This window comes from Microtus oregoni, unplaced genomic scaffold (assembly GCF_018167655.1).
Source record: "Microtus oregoni isolate MIOR12 unplaced genomic scaffold, Mior012 000037F_ref0000500, whole genome shotgun sequence".
Classification (NCBI taxonomy): Eukaryota; Metazoa; Chordata; class Mammalia; order Rodentia; family Cricetidae; genus Microtus; species Microtus oregoni.
The window spans coordinates 16,810,976-16,838,378 of NW_024543096.1; the positions used below are offsets into that span (position 1 = coordinate 16,810,976).

The 27,403-nt window shown below is 40.1% G+C and overlaps 2 protein-coding genes across 7 annotated transcripts in view; one reads left to right on the forward strand and one right to left on the reverse strand.

The window, feature by feature from the left end:
- The window catches only part of Slc4a10 (solute carrier family 4 member 10), a 228,877-nt gene extending 222,439 nt beyond the window's left edge, over nucleotides 1–6,438 (forward strand). For all 6 annotated transcript variants that reach the window (XM_041631596.1, XM_041631597.1, XM_041631599.1 and 3 more), the window contains one exon: nucleotides 5,031–6,438. In XM_041631596.1, coding sequence (XP_041487530.1) covers nucleotides 5,031–5,097 — 67 coding nt within the window. In that variant the 3' untranslated portion in view covers nucleotides 5,098–6,438. The remainder of the gene's footprint in view (nucleotides 1–5,030) is intronic.
- Nucleotides 6,439–11,828: 5,390 nt separating this feature from the next.
- Nucleotides 11,829–27,403, reverse strand: part of Dpp4 (dipeptidyl peptidase 4) — a 76,662-nt gene continuing 61,087 nt past the window's right edge. Inside the window, exons 22-26 of the mRNA XM_041631604.1 lie at nucleotides 27,108–27,207; nucleotides 24,319–24,383; nucleotides 14,663–14,735; nucleotides 14,322–14,395; nucleotides 11,829–12,790 (exon numbers count right to left, since the gene is read on the reverse strand). Coding sequence (XP_041487538.1) covers nucleotides 12,689–12,790; nucleotides 14,322–14,395; nucleotides 14,663–14,735; nucleotides 24,319–24,383; nucleotides 27,108–27,207 — 414 coding nt within the window. The 3' untranslated portion in view covers nucleotides 11,829–12,688. The remainder of the gene's footprint in view (nucleotides 12,791–14,321; nucleotides 14,396–14,662; nucleotides 14,736–24,318; nucleotides 24,384–27,107; nucleotides 27,208–27,403) is intronic.

Below are 27,403 nucleotides of genomic sequence, written 5' to 3' on the forward strand. Positions count from 1 at the left end.
GTTTGACTGGACGTAGTAGCTAGGAGCCGACTACAATTCTAGCTCATCTGGAGGGTGTCTGCTTTGGTCCTGGTTGAAAGTGCTATGCACACATGACAAGCTCCTCTACAGCATCCCTTTATCTTTTAATGCATGTGAACTTATCTTCATTGTTTGATTGCCTTGCTTGGTAACTAGCAAGAAATGCATAAACTATAAAATTCTAATAAATAACTTTCAAACTCAAAGACTTAAAGTCTAAAAAACTGTGAGGTAAAAACTGGATGCAGGCACTCAGCATTCCAAGCTACTATATCTTGTAATTGTGAATACTCTTTCAAGCAAGTTAGGAGGGATAGGACGCTCCTGGGGAGCTCTTCGTTGTCACTCCAAAGACTAGCCCAACTTATCTTGATCTGGAAAAGATTTATAGGGCGTAAATTACCAAAAGGATAGGAAAATATTTTCCTAATTTCTTAATATGCTGTGTAAGAATTACTTTAAGAAAAACAGTGAATCCAGTAAGATACCCTTTAAATCACAGTAAATACTCCGTGAGTCATTTGTATCCTGCAGAAGAGGTGGCTGCTTAAGCTGGCACTGTAGGACGTTTTAGCAAGGAGCCATTAAAATTTGTACCTTGCTCTGAACAGGCTAGTTAGTGGGTAGCCTGCCTCTTCTACAACTATTCTGCCTTAATTGTGTTTTTGTGTGTGATTCCTCTGTGTCAACTGTCGTTAATAATCTCAAGGATTCCATCTACTCATATATATTTTAAATTTGCAAAGGTGACTTCATAATGTACTTGTTCTTTCATAATTTTTCATTAGCAATGTGTGATTAATATTTTACAAACCATATTTAACTTTGTAAAAATTATATGTTAACTGTAATTTAATTTATTTCCTACTATTACACACTTAGACTGTTTCCAATTTTTTGTTTTGATTTTTAAAAGATTTATCATCATTATCACCACCACCATCATCACTACCACAACCATCATCATCATCATCATCATCATTATCGTTATCATCATCATTATTATTGAGACAGGTTCTTACTATGTAGTCTAACTGGCCTGGAATTGATATGTAGACCAGGCTCTCCTAGAACTCATAGAGTTCTGTCTTTGATCCCGAGTTCTGGGATCAAAGGTATGCTCAATCATCTCTGACTCAATTTATATTACTTTTAATTATGTGTGTGTCAATGTGTAGAGATATGCTTATGAGTGTGGGTCCCCAAGGAATCCAGAAGAAGGCATTGGTTTCCCTCAAACTTGAGTTACAGGTGGTTGTGAGCCACTTTATATAGGTGCTGGAACCCCCACTTGGGTTCTTTGCAAGAACAATACCTACACTAATGCTCTTAGCCACAGAATCAACTCTCTTACACCTTGTTTTGCTTTTTTAAAAAAACATTTCTTTGATTTTTTGTTTGTTTTAATTTTTGAGATAGGGTTTTACTAGGTAGTTCCCATTGTTTCTTTTCTTTAATAATAAAATAATTATAGTTTATCTAGTTATATGGATAATTATATAATTATACAACATTATTATAGAAGAATGTCATTAGGAGTCATTTTATTACTGTTTTTTTCTTTTGGACAGTAGTGTTTTGTTTTAGCCTAGGTCCCTTGGATATCTAGGTTCAGGTTCTTGTTCACCCAAGCAGTGTTGGGTATGGGTTCCATCTCATGGATTGAACCTTCAGCCAAATCATATATTGGTTGGTTACTTCCATAGGCTTTGTGCCATCATTCCCTAGCATATCTTGCAGAAAGGACACCATTGTAGATCAGAGCGTTTGTGGGTGGATTGGATTTCTCTTTTGCTTACAAAGTATGTTCCTGTACCAAAGACTCTAGAACATAGGTGTGAAGGCTCTCTGTAGGCACCAATTGATTACTTCTTGTTCAATGGGTGGCCTCCACAGCTCCCCATACAGTATGATAAAATAGGGCTCTCCAAAACCACATTTACTGCACAATGGACTCCTAAGAACATTTCTTGCAGTGACACCTATAGATGCTGGGAAAAGGAGCATTTTCAGTGATCTTAGAAATATTTTAATGAATTCTTTGAGGATTTCATACAATGTATTTTTAGCATATTTGCCCCCATCTTTCCCCAAACTCCTTCCTGATCCACTTTCATCTCTCTACCCTCCTACTGTGTCTTCTCTTTTATTTATTAAGTCATGGGACTCTTGCTTGTGCTGGAGTGGGGCCACCCATTGATGCATGAAGAACTACCAGGATGGCTACTACTCTTTCTACCTTTCCTCTGTCCTCCCCACAACCTCCTCCAATTATGGAGACTCCTCCTTTGCTGTGATCTCTTAGGCCTTTCCCTAGCTACTAGATAAATGCTGTCCAGAACAATATCTGAGTCCATGGAAGAAACTTCCTCGTAGATTTATAAGTAGCATATCAATAGTGGTCTACTATTTGCTCATTCTTGAAATATCACTTTCTTCTTTTTATGGTTTTAGTTATCTTATTTTTTGAGACTATAATATGATTGTATCATTTTCCCCTTACCCATTCTTCTTTACAAGCTCTTCTCTCTCTCTCCCTCCCTCTCTCTCTCTCTCTCTCTCTCTCTCTCTCTCCTTGCTTTTAAATTCATGGCCTCTTTTTTCATTAATAATTACTATATAAATATATATTTCTAAATAAGCAAATGCAACCTGAACATGATCAGTCTGTATGTTACTTGTGCATATGTTTTCAGGACTGACCTATAAGAATAATTTTATCTATCGTATTTTCCTAGATCTTCCTAGAATACCTGACAATATTTATTTATTATAGTAAGAAATAGTACACATGTGATATGTGTTTGTTTAAATGAAAGTTTAGTTGATTCGCATTAGAAAAATAGATGTAGTAAGAAACCCCCGGAGGGGGGAGAGACAGGGAGATCATCATGCAGTTAGAAAATCCAAAGAAACATTTTCATAGCAGTCTTGAGCAGATTGGAATACTTCTGCCTCCCCAAATTATTTTATTAAAATAGTCATTTAGTAAGTGATTGTTTTATGACATAAAAGACAAATATAATTAAATCAGATAAAGAGAAGGCTTATCTGTGAATCTAGTTGATATTCTCTCTCTGACTCTCTCTCTCTGACACTCTCTCTCTGTCTACCTACGCTACTTAGTGACAAATTGTGTCACTGACCATTGAGAAGTAAGATATTTATCAAGAAGTTATGTGATACCTAAGTCTCAATGTTAGAGCAGAGACCACAATACCTCTCCCCTACCAAGTCTCACATAGATAGGATACAACATCCAATTTTCCAAAAGACAGAGTATATTAGAAACAGGAATACCAGAATCAGCATTTCAGAAGTAAGCTACAAGAAGACTCAGAGGCCATCTGGTCCAAAGCTCAATTTAGTGTTGAAGGAAGTCAGTCTCAGAGAGATTAAATCACTGGCTGTGGGTCACACACCTCCCTTAGCTCTGGGAGGTAAGAATGGGCACTCCACCCACACCTCCACCCCGTTCTGTTGGGCGTTATTGGCTTTGTTTGACAGAAGAGGTGGGGACAAGTGACGTCCAAGGACAAGTTAATTTGAAAAACAGAATAACAGACATTTGTCGTGTAAAAGAACTTAAAGTAGAAAAAGTGAGTCATACAGATAGAGAAGTTAAAAATACAGAATTAAGGCGCCCGACACATCATGTGCACACTGTCATCTCTTCTCACGAAAGGAGAAAAGAAAAGGGAAAAAAGTTGCTTTTCTCTGACCTGTAAGGAGTATGTGCTGAGAAGTGTGGCAGGCATAAACCCGGGTGCCATAGACACTCACTCACACCACTCTCAGTGCTGGCAGCGTGCCACAGATGGCAGAAGCTCCGGCACTTCTTACCTGATGGCGCCGGGTGGTGGTGACAACTGAGAGGGCTGTTTCTAGCTTGAATTGGAGAAAAAACAGTTTTAAAAGCACACTCTTAGAATATGTTTAAGTTATTGACCACTAAGAAAGATGTTCAGAAAACCCCATAGAAAACATAACTTGGTTCTTTTATTACCCAGAGAACAGTTGTAAAACCAAGAGTGCTTCCACTTTCCACTATTTCATTGATGTGTATTAAGGGCCAAAGTTAACAGTGAAAAGTGTGTTGATTCTTCTAGTTCAGGGTCTCAGAGGCTGGCTGTATGTTGTTCTTTATGCCATCAATGGGGGTGGGTTTGCAGAGAGACGCTGAGTGCATAGGACTTTACCAGGCCCCGGGAGTACTAGAGGAAGAAGAGTGTTGTCCTTCTGGAAGTACACACTTTCCTTCTAAGCTTCATCCATTTGAGCACTACATTCAAATTCTTCCTCCGTGAAGACTTCCAAGTACAAAATGGTGAAAATATTGCAGATAACTCAACAAAAATGGTAGTCACATTATCAACGTAATTGTCATTGAAGTTAAGTGGAAGATGAAACTAAACAGGCTTCTGGGGTGTGAGTTTATTCTAGAAGGAAATGAAGCATCCCTCCCCTGCTGTGTAGTCGGAGGCTTTCCCTGTGAACACAGCACAGGTGTGTGGAGAGCAGGGCGTCCAGGCTAGGAAGTATGTGTCTGCACTCCCTACCAAGACATCTTCCTTCCCATAGATCAAGGTTCAGTCCAGGAACAAAGGAAAAGCCCTTCCAGCAGCATCTTCTCTGTCGTTGCTAGTCTTACGCTACCTTAGTGTGGAGCATGGCTGGCATTTTCACCAACTGTCAATTATTCATTTGCCCAGATGAGGGCCGTGTATTAATCTTGCATGCTTTTAGAACCGTTTGGAAATATCTGTTTTTTGTTTCTTGGTGTCTGTTTTTGAATTTCCCCCTCTCTGCAGTTCTTGATTTCTAGCTCACAGAGCGCAGAGGATTTAATTGCTGCTGTGTCTCTGTGTTACAGCATGAGAGAGCAATGCCTAAGAACTCTTGTATTTCTTTGGGGTTGATGGGTTTTGTGTCTGAAGAAAACAAATCTCACAGTAACCAAGCTGGATTATATTGGTAAATTTCTCCCTTTTTTTCTCCTCCCCCTTTAGCACTGAAAGCCGAAAAGAGAAGAAAGCTGACTCAGGGAAAGGTGTTGACAGGGAGACTTGTCTATGACTTGATCTTCAATTTATTTTTTACATATATATATATATATATATATATATGAGAAGAGTGTCACAATTATTAATAAAACTGCTTTGATCATGTATTGTAAATCCTGTCTCCTATCCCAAACCCACCTCCACACTGTAAGTAGTGCAACGCTTCCTCCATTTCCGTGTTTAACCTCCTCTGAGCAGTGTGACCCCCATCGTGAGCAGATACAGTAGCTAATGCAAGAGTCCCCCAAGTCATTACTGTGAGACATCCGCCAACACAGCGTTCTCAGTGTCAGCGTCATGAGAGCAAAGTGTTCTTTAAACAAAAAGGGTATTTACCTAGTTCGTATTTTCCTACCGGAAGATACCTGATAATTTTATTCAGAGGACTTTTGGAAAGGTAGTCTTACTTTTAACTTTTTTATGCCTTAGCGTTAGTGATTTGTTCTGAAAGGCCCCAATCAAAAGGTTACTTTGAAAACATTTGTAACACTTGTTATTTATGTATTTCCTGACTTCATAGGATGCATTTAATACTTAATAGCTAACTGATACTTCAAGTTATTTGAGAAAGAAACCTGTTTATACCTTCTTAGAAGTCATACTGCAGGAGAGTCCTGTAGTGTTTGCTTAGAATTGTGTTTTACCCACGTGGTCAAGTGTACTAGGCGTCCATGAAATGCTTAGAGAGCTGAAGAGTTTTGTGAGATTTTTTTCTTTTTAAGTCTTTACCAGAAAAGTGTTACTGAATTTCTCTCCCATTGACAATAGTTGCTTCCCAAATACACCTATGACATAGATACTTATGGAATGCTACACAGTGAATCATTGCATAGGAAATACATCCCTATACAGCTGTTCTGCTGTTAACGGGTCATGTTCTGCTTAGGATTGTTCCCTGTCACGTTGTCATGTTAGACCAACAGGTATCCAGCTGTAACTAGTTTTGCAAGTTCTTTTCCACATTTTAATTAAATGCATGTTGTGGGGAAACAATCTTTGAACTAAAATTCAGATTCTGTTAGAGAAGGTGATGTAAATATTTCAGTCCATATGAAGCAATCCAACTTTATTAAGCTTATTGAAATAGGAAGGAAGTTATGGATTTTTGAATATGACTAAATATAAGATTCATTTAATTTTAGATAAATGTGAGTTGCTAAAAATGAAATCTCAGAGGATTCTTAGTTCCTAAGGACTATCAATAATTCACAACCTTATAATCTTTCAATGTCCAAATTTAGAAAAACTCAGAGGCCTGTGGCTTTTGTAAACTTTATGCACTCCATGGAAGTGCACATAATTGGGCAAACTCCTCTATTAGGAAGCTCATGAAGGTGAAAAAAAAAAACAGGCCTACATTAACCATAACATTTTGATATCTTTTGAAAAAGAAATTTCTCACAATCTTTTCAGGATCCATTTTTTAATGAAATACGAGCTAAATTAAGAGAAGACTTTGCAGTTAGTAAAGTTTGCATTTATAAGCGGTGAAGACAGATGTGAAACTGTGTGCTGCACACATGTGTGCTGTGACCCACTCTCCAGTAACATCCTCACTGTTTTTCAATCCGAAAGCCGTCCCCTAGGGCTCCACATAGCAGCCCCTGCTCTGCTAAAAACCATCAGTGACTTAAAACCTTCATATGATCACTGGTTTGAACAAGCAATCATCCTATGAAATTCTGTATTTCTGAGTATTTTTATAGTAATTTTGTTCTTCTGTGAATTTTAATGCTATCTCTATCTTAATCTTAATATTTTGAAATTATATAAGATATAAGAAAATGTAGTATTATATATATATATTTACTCCTAATTTCAGAATCCTGGTCAAAATTATTGAATGTCTTGAATGTAATTTATTGCAATGTTTAAGTAATATGTAAATGTGACTAGGATATTGTGTTTTTCAAAACTAAGAAATGTTATGTGGAAATAAATATTTATCCTAACTAATTTTCATGCTTATTTTAAAGTGTGTGCAGTGTGTCCTGTCTTTACTTTTCCTTCATATTAACCAATAAATCAGGTAAAGTATTATAATGGTCTAAGCATATTTAAATTAAGACATTCCCACTGTTAAAAATCATTTGTGACCTAAACACAATTCAAACAACTTGAACTTTATGAACAGAAGAGAATGAGAAGTTTGTAAGGTTGCACATGCTCCTTTCCACACAGAACAAGGCATGGGTGATGTTATCTCTATGGCAAGTGAAAAGCTTCTTAGTAGGATCACACTAGTAGAACTCATGAATGCCTGCTTTTACCTGTGTGGAGAAGGCATTCCCCACATGTACCCTTTAAGTACCTCTACAGCAGAGGTCAAATGGAACCTCAGTTCTTCTGTGGCCATCAGTAGATGGTTGGGAAGACTGTATTCAGAACTCTGCCTGCTGGAGAATACCTCTTGACTAGTAGGCTTCCTTGTAATTGCCCCTACTTAACAGCATCCATGTTTCTTTCTAAATATTTTTTTGGGGTGATTCAGACTCCTGCTTGCAGACATCCAGTTTGACCACCATTTGTTGAAGATGTCATTTTCCAGTGTGTATGTCCATAGGTGTGTAGATTTATGTCTGGTTTTCAATCTGATCCTATTGATCAAAATGTCTGTTTTTATGCCAATACCCTGCTGTTTTTAGTACTGTAGCTCTGTGGTACCACTTGAAATTGGGAGTGGTGAGATCTCCAGCAGTTATTTTATTGTTCAGGGTTGTTCTAGCTATGGGGGGTAGCTCAAACTCAGAGTCTGATAGAGACACTTCAGTGATGACTTCCGGATCCTTTAGGGTGAGTGGAGACTGACTCTGCTCCCTTTCTTCACTGCCCTCTCTGCTTCTGTCCAGCTAGAGCCCATTTTATCCCGAATCCTTTCCTGTCATTGACAGACTGATTTCTAACTTTTCAGTATGTCTATCTTGTATATCCAGTAAGGAAATACAATAAAATACCATCTGGGTAGCAAACATCTATAAAATCAGCACTTGGGAGGCAGGTACAGTCATTTTAAAAATGAAATAGCAACCTTCTGAAAGTTTTATGAAAGTCGTATAGTCTCTAAGTATTTTGAGAGGATGGTTGTGGTTAATAATCAGAAATGACTTCTGATTCTTTCCTGGGCATGTTTAGATGCTCTGCTTCTCTTTAGCCCTAATGACCTCATTTCTTCTTATTGTGGACTGAGCTTATATCCATGTCCACTTCCTTTTTTATGTGGAGTCATACATTTCTGCCTGACAACCTCATTCCTCCATTTGTTACCATCAAGGGACCCTTGATGGTAACGGTGTCTTAACCGTCCCTGTTAACTCTGTAGGGTCTAATTCTTTGCTCTGATATTTACCAAACAGCAGAAGTTGTTCCAGAAGCATAAGTAAAACGTTTCAGAAAATGCTGTTGTTCAGTTAAGAATTATGAAAATAGAGAAACCAGCAGTGCATATTGGATACGACATAGATCTAGCACATGAGAACATGGAAGTTTACAACCAGAATCTATGCAATGTATGCAGCCTCAAAGGTAGGAAAAACAGCAAAATACTGCGGCTAGGAGGACAAAAACTGGAAAGACGATGTTAGGCACTACTTGTATGTAAATCTCAGCCAAACAGCAGTTCTGATGTAGGAAGTTTTTACTCTTTTAGGGCTCAAGTGGAGTTGAATTCAGAGAAGCTGAATAATGTCTCTAAAATACTACGTTTGTCACAACTGCTGATCATCTTACCCTGCGTGTCTGGTTTCAGCTGAAGGGCACTATATCTCAAGTATGAGGTGAGAAAGGGTTTTGCTCATCCCTATAGGGTGTTCACTTAGAACCAGAATCAGATTGAGTACCATGTCTTCTCAATATACTATAGTTTCTTCATCACTTATTTCTCTGTGATAACAATGGAACCAAAACTCATCAGTGAAATCCATTTTGTTGCTCACAAATCACAAAATGATGATTTTGTATGGAAGTAACTTACAGAGGCCCACCCCTCCACATGTCTTGCATCTGAGGATTCAAACAATCCCTGATTCAAAATACTTCTACAAGTATGTCTGCATCAACATGTATTTTTTTTTCCGCTTACCGTTTCTTTCACTATGATACATAGCATTTTCTTACATTATCCTGGATATTATAAGAATCTGGAGGTAATTTGAAGTATTAAGGAAGACAAGCTTCCATTTCCTTATAGTATATGCTACTTTGCAAGATCTTTGAATTTGGGGTACCTATATCCACAGGGGCATCTAGAACCCATCCCCTGTAGACACAGAGAGATGGGGATAAGGATTTTGGTTGTTGAACAGTCACAGTGTTGAATATTGAATAATCCCACTGTCATAATGGATGCTTTTTAAGGAATTTGGCAATCTTGGAGAATTGATTCAGAAAGACCATGTAGAATAAGGACTTCTGCTTAAGTTATTGACAGTTGTAGCCTTTACCAATGGTTCTCCACCTAGGGTCGTGACCCCTATGGGAGTTGAATGACCTTTTCACAAGGGTAACCTAAGATTATCAGAAAACATAGATATTTGCATTGTGGTTTGTAATAGTAGCAAATTAAAGTTATGAAGCAGGAACAAATATAATTTTATGGTTTGGAGTCACGAAAACATGAAGAACTGTATAAAAGGGTCGCAGCATTAGGGAGGCTGAGAACCACTACTTTGTATGCATTGAAAGATACCCTTCTCAATAGCCATAAAAATATTTTCTTCCTAGTAACTCAAATTCTTGGACTTAAATGTTAATATTGTCAGAGAAATATGACATGCAGAGAGACGATCAAATGCTACTGAGCTTCACAGTGGTCTTGGTAATACCAGGCTCTGTGATTTTTATGGGGTAGCCCATGATGCTATGCTTTCTAAGCCCCATTTGTGTTTCATTCTCAGCCATCTGTATCCCCAAAAACATCCTGAATCTATGCTTCAGGTCACTCAGGACGTATGTGAAAATACTGCCGAAATAATGTCATAAAGTTGGCACAGCAGAATTATCTTATTTTAGGAAAAAATGCTTGTGTTTTGGTATGTTTTTTCACTTAGAATTTATTGAATCTTAAATATTGTACAAATCTAGTAGTCTTATAAGTCAGTATTCTCACTCCAACTTAGAGCAAAAGCAGTAGGTGCCAAGAAGTGGGGCTGCTAATACTCTGATCAAGAAACACAGTGCCCAGAGTGACACAGACTGAGTCATCCTGGATCATGAACTGCTGCTCAATCCCTTTAGCACGTGTGCCCCTGGGTGCTGGAGCGCTCTGAGGACAGTTTGTGAAAGAAGGCGTCCAGAGGCTGCATGTGCTCGTAAGAGACTTGTCTGTATACTGTAGAGACATTGCTAGTTCTTGTGTGTCTCAGACTTACCCTTAAGTTAAGTTTATCTATTATTTATGTATTAGCTTCTTTATCTAATTTGCAACTCTTATTGAACAGTAAAACTCTTCCTATGAATGTCAAATAAAAACTGAATTTATTCACATTATCACTATTTGAAACCCTCATTGCCTGAAAAATGTGTGCTTTGATATTTTTATAACCTCAGGCTCCAGAAACAACATATTTAGAAATGAACAAAGGGCATTATATAAACATTACACAATCATGAGAAATATTAATACAAACCTGGATTATTATATAATGTGGTTTAGATTAATGAACTCACAAAGGATAGTTTTATTTAATTTGCTTTTATGTTTTCATGCTGTCAGGAACATGTGTTACCTCTGTTCCTTGCTAGGACCATGCAGATTGGTCCTGCTACACACGTGACTGAGCTATATTCAAACAAATGGCCAGGAACCTACAAGGCTAAGCATCAGTGGTGCTTTCAGGTGAAGAGTGGGACTTGAGAGTTAAATAAGGTGAACCGAACCAGTGGTGTGCCCGGGAGACAGTATCAAAGCTGATTTCACCCTATCTGTACATTGATCTCATTTTGAAGTGATAGATGGTTTCCATTTCTGCCAGGTTTTGAGTTTATGCTGCAGGCTCACCTGTCTGCGATAATTTTGCTTAGCAAATGGTCTGCATTTAAATGTGAGACCATTTTTAAAATGTAGCTTGTTACAAATAATTGAAACAAAACATCATATTTTCTAGGTTATTCAAACATTGTTAAGTCAGATTCAGTTTCTGAAATCTATGCTTTCTTTCTATTATGTCCCCCTCAAAAGAGAGAGAGAGAGAGAGAGAGAGAGAGAGAGAGAGAGAGAGAGAGAGAGACCCAAGACAAAACAGACACAAAGCCCTGGAAGGACACATCTACCAAGCTACCAAATGACTTTGTTGATGTATTTATTCTCATGCTGTGAATCCCACATGCTTTCCTGGATTAAATTAAATTATGTCTTCCATAGTATATGAATGACCACATCATTATTAACTGATTTCTTAAAAGCTAAGTATTAAGTATGAGAATTGAAATTTCATGGGTATTAGATAAACCCTTATGAATTATTTAACTTTAAACATTTTTATGTATCTAAGTTGTTTTTTTTTTTTAAAAAAAAAAAAGCTGAATTCCTTCCATGTTTACAAGACAGCCTTGGATTTCTAGCAAGTTAAACAAGAACCTTTGAGCAAATGTGTCCATATGTCAATGCCGTTTAAGTTTGATTCACGATGTAACCCATTACCTCTGAAAAACAGAAGCATATTTACTAAATGACCAGGCAGAATTCTAGTGTGGAGAATAGAAATAATAGCACACACCATTCTCGTTCATTTTCCATTAAAAAGCCAATGAAGTTAAAATATTTTAATTAACATGCTCAAAGAAATGAAGAAAAAACCAATGCAAGCATTCCTTCATGTTAGAATTTGCGACACAAATATTTTCAACTTTTAACAGGGCAAGTCGGTATGTTCCAAGATGCCTCTTTTCACTAGGAACCGTCGGTGATTTTTCAAAGCACATTTACAATGCTTTCCCATCACCCTTGCTGTGTTTTTGTAGCACCTATAGCCGTAACTGGCACCTGGGGGCCTTGCATTGCTGGCAGTTTCCCTTGCATTTCTTTGGAGTCTATTCAACTGCTGTGGTTTTACTGAGAAGTCAGCGCTTTGCATATATGATTTCCTGAGAGTGTTTGAATAGTCTTTCTCAGAAACCTGTGCCAGTCTGGCAGTGAACAGCACTTCTTGAGGCGAGCTGACAGTAGCCTGGGTGGGTGGGTATGCTTGGACCTGCATTTCTAGCCATACTCTGATCTCCTCGCCCTGCTCTAATGGCATCATTGCCCACATCTTGTCAGCCCCTTAAATAAGGGAACAAGATTTGGACCAGGCTAGTATGGAAAAAAAATGAAATTCTTCTCAGGAAATCTATGCAGAGCTCTTGTAAAAATAATTTATATTTGTTGTTTCAGCAGCTGATGTGGAAATAATTTGAAATGATAAACAAAACAGAGTGAAAAATCCAAATGGCTGTAAGGTAGAATCTGTTGTAAAGACAGACATCCTTGCCTAGGACTGCAGGTATGAAACTGGGAAGCAGCCTGGAATTCCTCAGTGCGAGCATTATGGAGATCATCATCTTGACAGTGCAGCTTTAAGATAATGAGAACAACGTGTTTTTAAATAAGCTGCAGGAGCTTTGCCGGGCTACTGTAAGCAGAAGCACTGTTGGAGGAAATGGCTCATGTGGGTGTAGATGTGCTGGTGAGCTGAGCTGCTGGCGATGCTGTGGTCTTCGTCCGTGTACCACTGCAGAGAGAAAGAGGTCACAAGTAGGATGGCGGCTGGATTTTAAAAGAGAAAAACTCAAGGGAGCTCCCGCATGGTGTTAAATGGGAACAGTTTATAAACTGAAGTGTGGTCGAAGAGGGTGTCTAGTTCTTCCCCAGAGCCTTTCAAGACCCGAGACGTCTCTGGTCCTCTTTTTCAGGTACTGAGAAAATGCACTATGCATTTGGATTGACTGCATAGGAGTTTAATTAAAATACCCAAATCAACTTTCAAATGCGACTCGAAGGTCACTTAAAACCACAACATAAATGGTAAGATTTATACCAGCAGGCATACTATTTTAATGGGTGCTAGCAATAATTAAATTTCTCTACACTTGAGTATGTATTAAAATAAATAGTTTTTAAAGTAATTTTTCCAATATAAGCATCTAAATGGCTAGAAAAATCTATTTAAATGTTAAAGTTTTATATATATAGCATAAGTGAAGTCAAAAGTCAAATGTATTATTTAGCAACAGTTAAATTTTATACTGGAAATTAAAAGCTCTGTCTGTGTGACATTTACGTAGAAAGAATCTCCAACCTGAGGCAAACACATAAAAACGCATACCTTACTAAATGCCTGGGAAGGCACTGCCAGCCTAATACATGTTACTGAGACATAAGTTAAATTTTAAAATCATGCCTCACGTATTATCTGATTTTGCTTTAAATAGTGGCAAAAAATAAACCTCAACCACTGGGAATCTGACCCAAAAGGTATAGGTATAGCAGGTTTTCTTAGGACAAGATTTTAAAAAAAAAAAAAAAAAAAAAAAAAAAACCTAGACAGTGGGCACTACTGAAACCGAGCACACAGCAAATTATGTGTTAGGAGTGGTGGGCAGGGTTTTCTAGTCAGAACAGATAAGGAAGCTGTGTTTTAAACTATAGTATTATTAGTGCAAGACATTTTGTGTGCGCAAATATGTATATATATATATATATATATTTGATCTGAAAAATTATAATATAGAAGACTAAATACCCCAAACATCCTCTGTATAGGCAAAAGCAGCCCCAGTCATTTCGGACTTTATAAACAAGCCTAATTGCTTGCTGCCTGCAGTTGTTCAACAAAAGCTTGTGTAGCAATCGCAAGAACTGAAGTATGGTGATTATTAATATCCCACTGTTGTTAGGATGGCTAGTAATCATAATAACAGAATGGATCTTACATTTCAGCTATTATCATGCTGGTTTCACTTTAGAATTACTCTGCCACACATTTACGGAATAAGTGATTACTTTCAAATCACAACAGGGAGAGGCTGAACCATCACATGAATGGAAGAATGGTGTTTTGACACTCCCAGGGTATGTAATACTGTGTTTCTCAACCTCAAACTGTCTAATATTTACTCTGCGTATGACTCAAGGAGATCACATCTCCAACTTCACGCCCTCTTCAGTCCCATCTTCTGAGATGCCCTTGGGAAAAAGTCACCCCCAAGAGAAAACTAGACCCAGCAGATACTTTGTTCCCCCTGAACAAAGTCTTGTTATACCATTGCTTGGAAATCCACACCAGCATCCACCAGGGCTTTGGAGATCTGAGCTGACTGCTGAAAGTGAACATTATCTGCGGGAAAGAAAGGGGGAAAGCAGCCATAAACAAGCAGCTAATAGCCTCTGGAGCATTCAGATACTGAAGGGGAAAGCACAAGAAGGAAGCGCCTGAAGTCCTAAGACTCAGCATCCCATTTAGCCCAAGACAAGTGAGTTGTGGAAAGCAACACTGTTTTATTGAAGTAAATGTAACAGTCTTGCCCCTCATGCTTTTGTTTTGTCAGTAGTGGAATTGCAAACCTGTCTGTGATACTAAAAAGTCTAATTAACTGAAACTCACCATCTGCTGTTCCATGAATAAGGAGGTACTGAACTTGTTTAAAATTTTCAGCTCTGCTCATGACTGTTGAATTCTGAAATTGGGAAGAAGAATGTCATTATTCAAAAAAGGATCTGCCATAACTGATTTTTCACTTCAGTTTACAAAATAAAATGTTTTCAGCTGGGGCCCCCTTTGATACAAAATATAGCAAACCGATATTCAAGCAAATGCTGTCTCCATGCATGGCAGAATGCACAGCATGCCCTGTGCCTGGGAGACGGGACTGGAAAGGAAGAATGTCACATCTTCCCTGCACATGTAGCAAGAGGGCACCTGTCCTCTAGGCTGCGTGCAAAACCCCTTGAGTCCCAGATCACAGATTGGCTGTGTCCTAGGCATTAGCAGAGGGCAGAGTCTCATATTAGCAATGTATGTTCCATGGGCTTCTGCTGTAGTTCAGCCAAAAAGTGTATTACCATAGCAACCATGTGTCACATGGTGCCATACATGCTACATTTCAAAGAGCCTGTACATAGCATTTGCAACTAAACATACTCTGCAATATGTCATGTGAACTTTGGTCCACATTGCTAGGTTCTAAATGAAAAGCAAACATTACCTCTCTGGAAACAGATGTTTAAAACCTAAGCAAGTGTAACATATGGGAGAGGAAGAGGTGAAAAAGATCAAGGCTAGTCTCAGAAAATCAGTGGGTGTTTGATACTTCCTCATTTTTAATATTAGAGGAAAAAAATGGTGCTGTTAAATGTTATTTCCAAGCCATCCAGGGTGACAGGATGAAGGGTTAAAAGATCGATTTTGTGGTCTGAGTCAACTAGGGACTTCCACATTAAAGGTCAGAGGTCTTGGATGAGGAAAGAAAAAAAAACTTGACAAGCATAAGTCAGATGATTTAAATTTAGGTCTGATTGCAATGTTGAGATGAAGGGAAAATGCCAGACAGAGACTGGGAAGAGTGGGTCTGCTTTGCCTGTCTGGAATGGGGTACACAGAGAAGAGGCGGTGGTGGCATCTCCACAGACTGAAAAGTAGCCAACTCGTTCTTCCTGAGTCAAGGTCTCCATTTCAGTGACATGTCTAGCAACAGACTAGAGCACTTCATACTGTCGTCAGGAGTGCTAGTGGCCTGGCCAGAAAGGCCCGGGGCTGCATGCTAAAGTCTAGTCTTTGGTTTCAACACTGCTGAGCTTTGCAGCTGGAGACACACGTGCTGCACTCTGAGTCCTGACGTCTGCAAAATGGGAAGAAGAACCATTGCCCTAGGAGCCACGAAACATGGTAGGAGCATTGTTTAAAGTAAATTGTTGATGCTGGCTGAAAATTCTGTGACACAGTATTTCTGGAGAGTGACATACTGTCTAAAAATTCAGTGCAGTTACCAAATTGTTTCCATCGGCTACAATTCCTAGGGTCATCCTGGACTGGGTAAGCTCAGAGTAAATGCCCCATCCTGTGTATGCAGGTTCCCACTCAACCTGAGCGCACGAAATCTCTGAATCAAATAAACATTGCAATTCATCAAAAGTTGTTCTTTTTAGTTTTAGATAAACTTAAATCTGATGGAATGTCCCACATATCCATTTTGAATCCATCCATCCAGCATGCGTGCAAGCATGTCTCTGGCCGTCACAACACCACCCCTTATATTCGTGCATCTATTCATTTTTATCAAGTCAAACATCATTCATTTGTATCCAACTAAATAATAAGGTCTATGAGAAAAATAACTCGCCTATATATTGTTTTTTTTTATCCTTCTCATCTAATCAATAGCTAAATCCTTATCAACTAAATGAGCAAATGAAATATTCAGCACCGGCATTATCTGATATAATTGAGATTACTTTTCCAGAGTTAAGTGCTAATGTAGTAAACAGAACCCAGAATAGTCTCATTCTGTACGTGGTTTAAGCATCATGCCCTCTGCCAGCTGCTGTACCACGGCAGTAGTCATCCTAGCTGTCACTGTGTGATCAAAGTCTCACACCTGTGTGAAACACGTCTGTGTCAACCCTGAGCCATATATGAAGAGACGGATTCACAAAGTAAGTAACTTGTCCATCCCTAAGAAGTGTCCAAACTGGAGCAAGCCTGGGGAAAACTCCTTTACTTTCTGTTTCTCCGTCTGTCTTCTAAAATTGCAAAGGACTTCTGATTGTCCTCCAGCAAGGGAACAATGTGAAATAAAATGTTAAAATCCTGGAACTTGAAGTACCTAACAGTGGCCACTCTAGTTTCTGAGCCACAGTGGTCTGAACAACCCTGGAAGTGGTGAAGGGTGTCTTTCCCATTGGCAGGTGATTTATCACCCAAGATAGCACAAAATTCTGGCTCCAAGAGGAGACAAGCAAATCAAACCATCCTAAAATGCATTGTTACATATCTACATAGCTGGAGATGGGCAGGTGAGATGAGAAGACTCAGGACCCCTTCTGAGTTGCAGGGCCACGACCCCTTAAGGAGCCTTCTCAGTGATCTCTTCTGCCAGTCGTGGGCTCAGCCTGTGCTGACTTCCTGCCACCTGGTTACGGCACAAGCTCAAGTCCCCCTTTCGCTCACAGATGATCATTAAGTTTAACCCCCAGACCCGACCCAGATATACAACTGTCGCCTCATCTCACCTCCAGCAGCCCCATGGGCCTGCCTCTCTTGGCAGCAGGAAGAGCAAAAGCTGCTCCAACCACCTCCCTGTGCCATGAGATGGAGAAATGTCATTGAAACATAGAGTAATAGTTAGGAGGCATATAAATACACAGGACAGTTAGCAAGGAATGTGATAACTACTGGAGTTTGGACCAAAACAGTTTCTGGCTGCCTTTTTTTTTTCTTAAATGGAGTGAATACAGGCTGAAAGAAGACAATTTTTATAAACAAGTAAAACCCTGAGCCTAAGATAAATGTTGTGATGTACACACTGTAGCTGTGATGAACTAGACATGGTGAGAAATGCAACATACTGAGAAAAAGACGAAAACTGTGATAAAAGTGTCATGATGCAAATTGTTTTACATTAACAATATTACACTACAAAGAAAGAAAGACAAATACTTTAATGCAGCAAGAGAAAAATAAAACAAAAGCTTCTCCTGCAGCTGCGAGAGAAGGGTGCCATTTCAGCGCACGTTTCCCTGCTCGCTGGGAGAAGCCTCCGAAAGGACCTTTCGATGAGGGAGACGGACAGCTGCTAGAAGCACTCCCTCTTTGGGGCTTTCAGTGCAGAAAACCACCTCGCACCCTCAAATGCAAGGATGTCCCTGTGCCTCTGGAGCCACTGGGGAGCGGTTGCCTACTGCACTGTGCCACCTGGCTTCTCTATTAAAGACACTTTTGCCCACTGTGTGGCACACTCCAAGCTGCGGCGGAAATATGCAAAGCCAGTGAAGAAAATGCATGCATTCCTCCAATATATGATTAATGGTCGGGAAGATATTAATTATACTATTTTAGCCCACCCAAATTGGATGATCCCCCGTTGCCTATCCATGGAAACAGAAGTAAAAAAAGGAAATGGATGACTAAGTTACAAGCCGAATAGTCTATCACCAATGACTAAAAAGGAAGCTGGGAGTGATAAATGGGCAAGGATGCAATGGTGGTGCAGTTGGCATTCTCCTGAGGCTAGAAACTTCCGGAGAGCCCTGCTGCCAGCAACCGTCTGGCAGATAGAAGTGGAAAGGATTGGTCCAGTGGCAGTGCCGATTCCACAGCATCTCTGTGAGGAGCTTTTCCTTCAATCCCCAAGAAGAACCATCTGTAGCTGCTTGTTGGATCATGCTGGTTCCTCAGCCACCTTCCAACAAATAAATCTTTGTATTTTTGAAATAAAGGAAGGAGCTGATAAGAGTAGGGAAATGCTGTGAGAAACAGGAGGTGTAACAATTTCCAAGCTACCCCTTGTGCCATCTACCAACCAGAAGGACAATTTCCTCCCCGAAGATAAGAATGGTGGCAGCTGCCATGGTTTCAAAGCTCACTTCACGGCAGGTGTGGGGGTCTCCTATAATCACTTTCATGACTCGGGGGGGGGGCATATCTGGTTATTTAAAGAGGGAAATGAAGCTCAGAGAGAGAACGTGACCTCCTCAAGCTCAAACTTCTACAAGTAAAAGAAGGAGAATTTCAATACAGGCCATTTGAACTCCAAAGCTCCAGTCCCTCTCCAGTATGTTCTGCAGTCACTTGACACCCAGTCAAGCTGCACAGTACCGTCCACAGGTTTTGTAGAAGGTCAAGCAGTCACCTGGTCTGAAGGATAACAATTTAGCAACTCAGTAAGCTATTGCCTTGGACTTACTGGCTTCCTCTAAGGAGCCTCCTCCTGTAATCAACACTGTATGAATAATAAAGGGCTCCATTTGGGAGGATCATCATTAATACCGAGTGGAGGGCACAGAAAACATTTAGGAAAAACTGAATCCAATCCACTAAATGAGATGTTATACATGTGTACATCCATCAAACAACTGCACCCGTGAGTTGCCAAGCAAAGAGCTCCCATCAACCCCAGACAGGGGGCTCTACCTCAGGCCTCACAAGCAACACTGGCTGCTTTAAAGATCACACAGCAGTCAACATTTTATCAGCACTCCACAAACAAGTTAAGGTTTGGCTGAAATCTGAAGGTCTCTCTCCCTTTGGCATATTCTGGGATAATAGAACAAATGTCAAATCAGTACAAGATGGCATATTTACAAAATTGCACCCTGTTTTGCATAACCTAACGATGCAGCAGTTCTTAAGGATTGAACGTTTCAAATCTGCTAGCAGAAGACTGCCAAATCTATGACTGTTTCATACACTTGCCAAAAGCCTATCAAATTCTGAGCAAAATGCAAAATAAATCTCCTCTACAAGTTAAATCAGCCCTTCTGTGTGTTCCAGGCTGCCCTCTCCTCTTGGCAGCCGGGATCAGGACTGGGGCCCCACTCCTCCTGCCCTTGGTCTTCTACTTCTCTGTTTATTCACAAGACAATCCCTTCCCCAGTCCCCGTCCCTGTCGTATTTATTGGTCACCATTTGGTCGGCTCTTTCCAGAGCTATCGTGCAAGTCAATGGATCCATCTCAGAGGTCCCAGGAAACCTTTCTCCCTGTCATTGTCTATGTGCCTCGTCGGCCCCTCCCTCACATAATAATCTGTCGTGAACCTCTCTGGTCTTCCTTGTGTCTTCTCCCTCCCTTCTTCCCTGGCTCAGATAGTGTCCCCTTCCTTTTAGAACCCTCAGCATACATATGTTGCTTACTGTTTTAGTGCCTCAGTTTCCCTGTCAATAAAATGGTGGTAATTAGAATAACTATCCTGTTTCTGAGTATTTTAAGGAGACTTGAAGCTGATAATACATGTAAAGACCTTAGAATAGAGTCTAGCTATACTAGCACAACAAATGAACAACAGGTCTAGCTGGTTGGGGGAGTGTAAAATTCTAGATTTCTGACTTCTCCTCTACCCCTTCCTTCAGCTTCTGACATGTAGATTCTCAGGCTCCACCATCACAATTTAGAAGTCTCTCGTCTTTTTCATACATATCGGATACTGTATGGTGTTCAAATTCATGTTTGGCTACCCTTCCTCTTCCCAGTGTTTTTACTTTTTTCTTATCTATAAGGAGTAAACCTTTGAACATTATCAAATGCCAGACCCTTTGAGCGAAGGAATGGAAGTCTCTTCCGGGGTTAATGCCTTGCAGTTCTGACTGCAGATGGGCTTTGAGAAATTGTTCACCCTTTGGTCAGGCTCCCACGCCTTGAGGTGTGAAGACACCGCTGCTGGCTTGTTGATACTAGAGGTAGAGTAGCCTCCTTGGTTGTCTGATTTCTTAACTTTGTTGCCATTTCTATCTGTTATGAACAGAGACTGTGGAGAGAGGATCTGCCTTCTGCAGAATGACACTGTTCATTAGCTCAGACTTCTTACCTCTCTGGGTCCTGCTCCTTAGGGGTTCCTCCTTGAGGTCATTGGAGCCTTTAAAAGAGTTCCTGCCCTGTCACTTGGCCAAAGATGGGTGACAATTCTTAGGGGGTCACTGCAGGTCTCACTACATTGAGTCTAAGCTTCACAGGATCCCTCCATTTTTGTGGTAACTTCTAGAGAACAGGAAATAATGTCCCCACTGGGAGGGATCAGCCATGCAGGAATATGACTTCCCAAAGGGTTGACACATGAGCTTTGAGCAGGGCACACCCTGACAATTCGCCTGGCCTCTCTTTCCTAAGTAGAAAAAGGGCCCAAATTCACAAGGTGTGTTCCTCTTGGAAGTTTGGGATCCTCTAACGTCTAGGTCATGTATCCCCTAAGACCGAAATATCTCATCTGGGTTGTATTAAAATTTATATTCTCTTTTAAACTCTATAGCTCTATACATCAAGGGCTTCTTAGTTAAGGATACAGACTTAGTTATTGCACAACTGCGCACTTTGTGCCTTACTAATTCTGGATGTGCTAAGAGACTCCTGACTAAACGGGAATTTCTTTCAAAATATTTTCCTGACCCATGGAAATACACAGAGTGACAAAAACCTTTCAGGAATTATTGAATTAGCTCTCATGTCTTTTCAAGAGTTAGTGCAAGAGAGAGAGAGAGAGAGAGAGAGAGAGAGAGAGAGAGAGAGAGAAAGCAAGAGCGAGCAAACCTGGGAAAGAAAAGTAGTAAGATGGTGGGGTCCAGAGGGGCAGCTGGGGCCTTGGAGGAAAATAGCATCTTTGAATATATTCTTGCCAGAGACAAAAGCACAGGCTCATTTAAAAAACAAAGGAGGGCAGCTTTATTCTAAAGCCTGCTGTGCACCAGAAATAGGCACTTAGATTCAGTTCTCCACTCCGCTTCAGATCCCCACACAGATTATGTCTTCCATGCTTTGAGGAAGCAACTGAGCAGGGTAGAGATGATTCCCTGGATGCATTTGCCTCACTTTCTCCTGCCCACCTTAGCTATCACCCTCCCGGATAATTCCTCTGAGTAACACATTGGGAACCTTTAGCTCCCTGGTACTGGCAGTTTTAATGTGTCCATTGCCAGCAACGAATTTCATGCCAAGAAAACCCGACTCCTGGCGTGGAAGGCTTAAACAGTCCTCGGGTGCCATCTGTACAGCGAAGTGAGAGAGTGACTTCGTGCACCCAGTGTGCGTGTGTTGCCATTGGCAGGAAGAAGTGACTTCTATTTACATGACTACCTCATGCAGGGAACACCTAAGGGGAGGAATGAAAGTGGCCACCACCGTGGGGGGTAGAGTCAGGGGAAGGGAGGATTGGTGTGGGAAAGAGGAACCTATAGAAAGACTGGAGAAAGAAGCATAAAGTGGCAGATAAAAACTGCCACCCAATAGTCCTCCATAGAGAGAGCTGGTGGAGAGAAAGTGTATGATACGACGGGTGTGGATTCTAAGGAAGCAAGGCAAGTGCCAGCATCCTTTGCTGCCAGAGTTTGGACTTAGCCCTGTGCCTCCGGCCCCATTGGCTCTTCAAACAAGAAGTTTCTAAAATGAACGCTTTGACTTCTTATCCACTATTCTCCAGAGCCAGGAGTTAGAATCCTAGGCAGTAAACCTCTGCGTGTTCAGGGGCTTTCAGTGCTTTGATAGAGGCAAGAAAACCCTCTTTCAGGTTGGATAATCAATAAGAAAAATCCAAGCATCCAAATGAGAAAAGTGATGGAGAAATACAACTGTTATTGCAGTATTTCCCTTTAAAACTTTCTTTATTGAGTCAAGGTAAGTTGTAGGCTTATGTGTGAGTGTCCTTTCTAGAAGGACAACCAAGGAGTGAAATGCAGAAGGTGTGTAATGTTGAGTAACAACACAGGGTGGGGGAGGGGAGCCAGTGTAGAGTAACTCAAGGTAGACTAAAATAAGAGTTCACAGTCCCACAAAGAAACCAACGCCTCATGCATGGGGATGGGGGACAAATGACAGTCCAGGTGAAAGGGACGCATAGCAATGTCACAAAATGGAAGCTACAGACATACAGATTCTGACACTTGAGCCAGGTCCACGTGAGAAGAAGGCGTGACTACTTTATTGAAGACCGATGACTGAATTTAGCTGGCTACACAGGAGAGTGCCATTAAAGCAGTGTATGTCTGTGTGTGTGTGGGGGGGGGGGGCTTGTGTATATATGTACATGTGCGTGTGTGTAAATGTGCTGGCAGGGTGTGGCATGGACTGGATTGTGGGAAAGCACAGCAAGAGGATACGAACTGGGCTGCCATTATAAAGGGAGCTGGGTCATTTGCCAGCGCATTGTAGTTATGAATAAAGCAAACAGTGTCTGAGGCAGATTATAGGATGTGGGGGAGACAGAGTGAAAGAATGGAGTGTGCAGACGAGACCTCTGACAGAAAGAAAATACTCAGATTTTGAAGATTTTTTTTTTTGTAGGTAAAGATGTCTAGTACGCCATCTTAATTTCAGGTTACTTTTCTGGCATGTCTCAGAAACATGTAAAAAACATGCAGGCACTAACACAAACATGTCTTCCTGCACACGCAAGCTTAATAATTAAGTTGAAAGTAGCAGGTAAAAGCTACTTATTATACATACATACACACACATACAAAAGACACATACATACTTACGCATCCATGTACATACACACACTTACACATATATACACCTACATATATACACATACACACTTATGCACACACACATATCTTGCAAACATAGAGACTTTGAACTCATTGTGTTTTGATCAGATGGTTTCAGACTCCGCAGTAGCAATGATGGCATCTTACATGTGTACATATACTGCTCCGAGCAATGTATTACAGTTAGGCCTATGTATTAAGAGTCACAAAACAAAAAAAAAAAATTGTGTTGACATTTTTCTTGTTTTTCTTTCTGTTGAATTCATTCTCCCAGGGAGAGTTTCGGGCCTCTTTGGAGACGGGAAACGTCTGAGATGATTTTCCTTGTTATCAGAAAGCTTTAAGCTAGCTTACATTTTTTTTTTCCTCCACTAAGACAGCCACAGAATCAGTAAGGTTTCAAAAGCGTCAAAGCAGCGCTGTTTCATAGGGCCGCACCAGGATGGCATCCACACAGCGTTGCTGTGCCCTCCACACTAGCAGTGACAGCAAGTGACAGTTGCAGCCAGGTCACGTTTCAAATGCGGCTTTCTCTGGAGAGCAAGCTGCCCGCTGTTTCTCCCACCATGGGAAGCTCTTTAGTGATTCACGGACAGGGCTCCATGGCACATGCCACCTCACCTGCTCTCGGCAAACGCCGCATTCAAAATTTACATACTTGGCGAGGAGGAAGGAAATTATAGGCATGCATTTACCTTTTTAACTATTATCACATCATAAAAATTTTAAGATCTTGCTAAAGGCTTTAAAGAGTCTTCTGGGTCCTAAAAGAATATGCTGGATTTGACATGTTTTCTAAACTGAAATTTTTATAATTAAAGTAATTATCTGATGTTGCTTTGTATTTCCAAATGAATGCATATTGTGACCTATATAGCATATGATAACGACTGTAATTATGCAAAATATAGTAGGGGAAGCTATTGGAGGATCTCTAAACCACCTGTGTTTTTTCTTTTTAACAAGAAATTTGTTGGGAATAATATATTTTTTCTAAAATAGATACAATTAGGACGTTCTTAAACCATTTATACGCAGTTCTATGATTGGCACAGCTCCTTGTCTCTTACCCTGTAATGGTCAAGGTTGTCTTCTGGAGTTGGGAGACCCATGTAGCGCTCTGTATACACGGAGTCTGTGATGGGAGAGAAGAAGAGAGGATCAGCTCCTCCAATAACAATGTTTCTTGCACCTGTTACCTTACTTTACCTGTCCTCCTGTGCCTTACCTCCTGAAAGTATCTCCCCAACCCACCCTTGCTAATACGGCCTGAGCTGCTGATGCCCACGCCACCCACTCTCCCTCAGGACTTTTCCACAGCACTGCCTCTTCTGCACTCAGCATCAGGGCAGGGGAGCACAGACTAGACCACTTGAAACACAATCGGCAATAGACCTGCAGGAAGGGCAACTGCGCAGAGACAGCCACTCAATGGAAGTCCTCTACCTAGTGCCTCGGTTATCTTGAACATTGTGATACTGAGATAAACACGTGCCTTCCGGTGTGATGATCTGTCTCCATCGGGGAATACCTAACAATAATGAATTACTAGTGGCTTACTTAAGCCTTATATTTTAGGCAGGTTGAGATGCACTCTGATAAAAAGAATGCATTTAACAGTCCATATTGACACAGCTGCTTCATCATAATTCATGTTAAGCATTTGTTTTCCCTTGCTTTTTGGGGAGGTCTCAAGTTTGGTGCTGTAACACTTGAGCACTGTGAACAGATTATATTAATATCTGTCTGCTCAACTGACATAAGTTCCTTTATATATAAATATGGTGGAATAACAGGTTGTACAATTGGTTTGGTTATTTTGGGTAATTAAACATAATTTTACTCAACTAAAAAAATGAAATTTTATATTACATATTTATCCTAAAAGATCACTGATGGAATTTGCTGCATAAATAGTTTGATTGCTGTTGTTGTTGCTTTAACTGTTAGCGTTTATTGATTGTACAAAGTAGTTGGTTTAATAAAGATATCCCATTCAAGTACATCCTGTATTGCACCTACTTTGAGCCCACCACCGCTCCTGTTCCCTTCCTACTGAATACTTTTCTCCTTGGTTCTCCTTTCTACTTTTGTCATATGTATGCTCCTTTATATTTTAATGTTGATTCTAGGGTCCACAAGTTAAGGAAATCATGTGTTATTTGTCTTTCTGGATCTGATTTCTTTTGCTTCTGTGATGTTTTAAAAGCTGTCTCCTCAAAAGGTCAGGTTGGAGTAAACAAATGTAGAAGCCATGTATTGCCTCTGTGCTTGACTGTCGCTGGCTTGGGCAAGCAAGTTGACATTAATTCCACGAATTCTTTACATTCTTTTATTGCTTAAGTTCAACACTGTAATGCTGCTGGACGGCTGAGGCATAAATTAAAAACACCCTGAAGAGTGTTTGCTTTTCTACTACTACCTCCCTTCCCTCCTAAATGAGTTATAGTAATATCTATTATTTTACTTAAAATGAATACAGACTATGTATAATTTTATGTATGCAGAGAACACTCCCATGAAAATATAGTATCTTAAAGGACACTTAAAAATACAAGCTAATAAACTTTTCATGTGCATTTTAACTTAAAGAGTCAAATATTAACAACTTGACTTGTATATTTGCTAGGTGGACAGTGTCTTCAAGAGAAAATTATAATTTTCCCCAGCATCTATTCTACAGCCTTCTATATGTTAATTCTAGAGCATAATGCCACTTTCTTATCTATGCTAACCACATTTACATGTACATTAAGATCTGAAAATTAAAATATACATATTTTTAAAAATATACAGGGTTACATAATTTAGTTGTGAAATTTTAGAACAATGTCTTGAAACACCACTTCCATATTCCTTATTTGCAATTTTGAATAAAAGTGTGAAAATTAACACATATATTCAAAGCTCTTTTTTGCTACTGTGTATTAGGTCATGTGCATTTAATGAACTTCTCTTACATGTCTGCAACCTCACAGAGGCTACTCTTTTATTTTATTGACCACCAGAGGTCTCCAGAAACAAACCATCCAGCAGAACAATTAATTCCAAACAAAAGTACCACATGAAAACAACTCCATTGTGTGCAAATTAAATTATAACTGCACCTGCCAAGTTCCTAGCAGAAAGCTAGAGATGTTTTGCACATTGGCTTCCCTGACATGGAGAGGCTTTCAAAGAGGCGTTTTCAAAGGACTGGTGCTACCGTATATTAGGATATGACTACAATGACCATTTTCTTTATCAACAATTCTGTTCTCATTACTACTACGAAAAGAACTTCAGTGAGGTCAGAGAGGGTGTTATAAAACACTGCATCTCCTTTCCAGCCCTCGGCGCTCATTTCTGCCGAGTCTTTCCCTGGGTATTGTAGTCTCAGAAGAATGATGCTGTGTGATCTAGCTCATGCTGAGGATGATATTCTAGTACTTAAAGACAGTAGGAAAGCAAAGCGCCCTGGAAAAGCATCTGTTCCCATCTTCTCTTCCTCTGACACCCAACCATATTTGATCTTCACTCAGAAGCTCCTTTCCTCTATTAATATGTCAAGTCCCAAATCAAATTTGAATACAGATAAAGAAACGTTTATCTAGAGATGCAGCACAGAGGCTGTTTAAACATTTTGGCGACAGGTTTGTTGATAAGAAATTAAATGTGTAGGTACACACAATAGCCCTCAAGCTTGAATAACAACAGAATGGATAAGACCACCCTACACATCTCTCATAAAGAGCCGCAGAAAGGAACTAGCCTATTATTTTCCATAGAAACACAGAAAACTAAAAAAAGGAATGACTTTCTCACGGGAGTGTTAAGGTCAACACTTAATAGTTCTGTGGCTAGAGCAGCAGTTACATACCATAATACTCCCACCGTGACACAGGGGCCACGGCGATTCCGCACTTGAACACGCCACTTCCCGATCCCAGGACCATCGAGGTGACGTACCCTCCATATGACTAGGGAATGGAAACAGTTATTTTTGTGGAGGTAAAGGAATAAGGACATATGGTAAGCGAGTCGCAGTTCCACATTTCTCACGTCTTTATATACTGTGCCTCTTTAGAGATAGAAAGCATGCTATAGGAGGCTTAAATTGGCTTTAATTGGGCAGTATCTAAAGAACACACTCTGAGAATCCTGGTCCCTTCATGC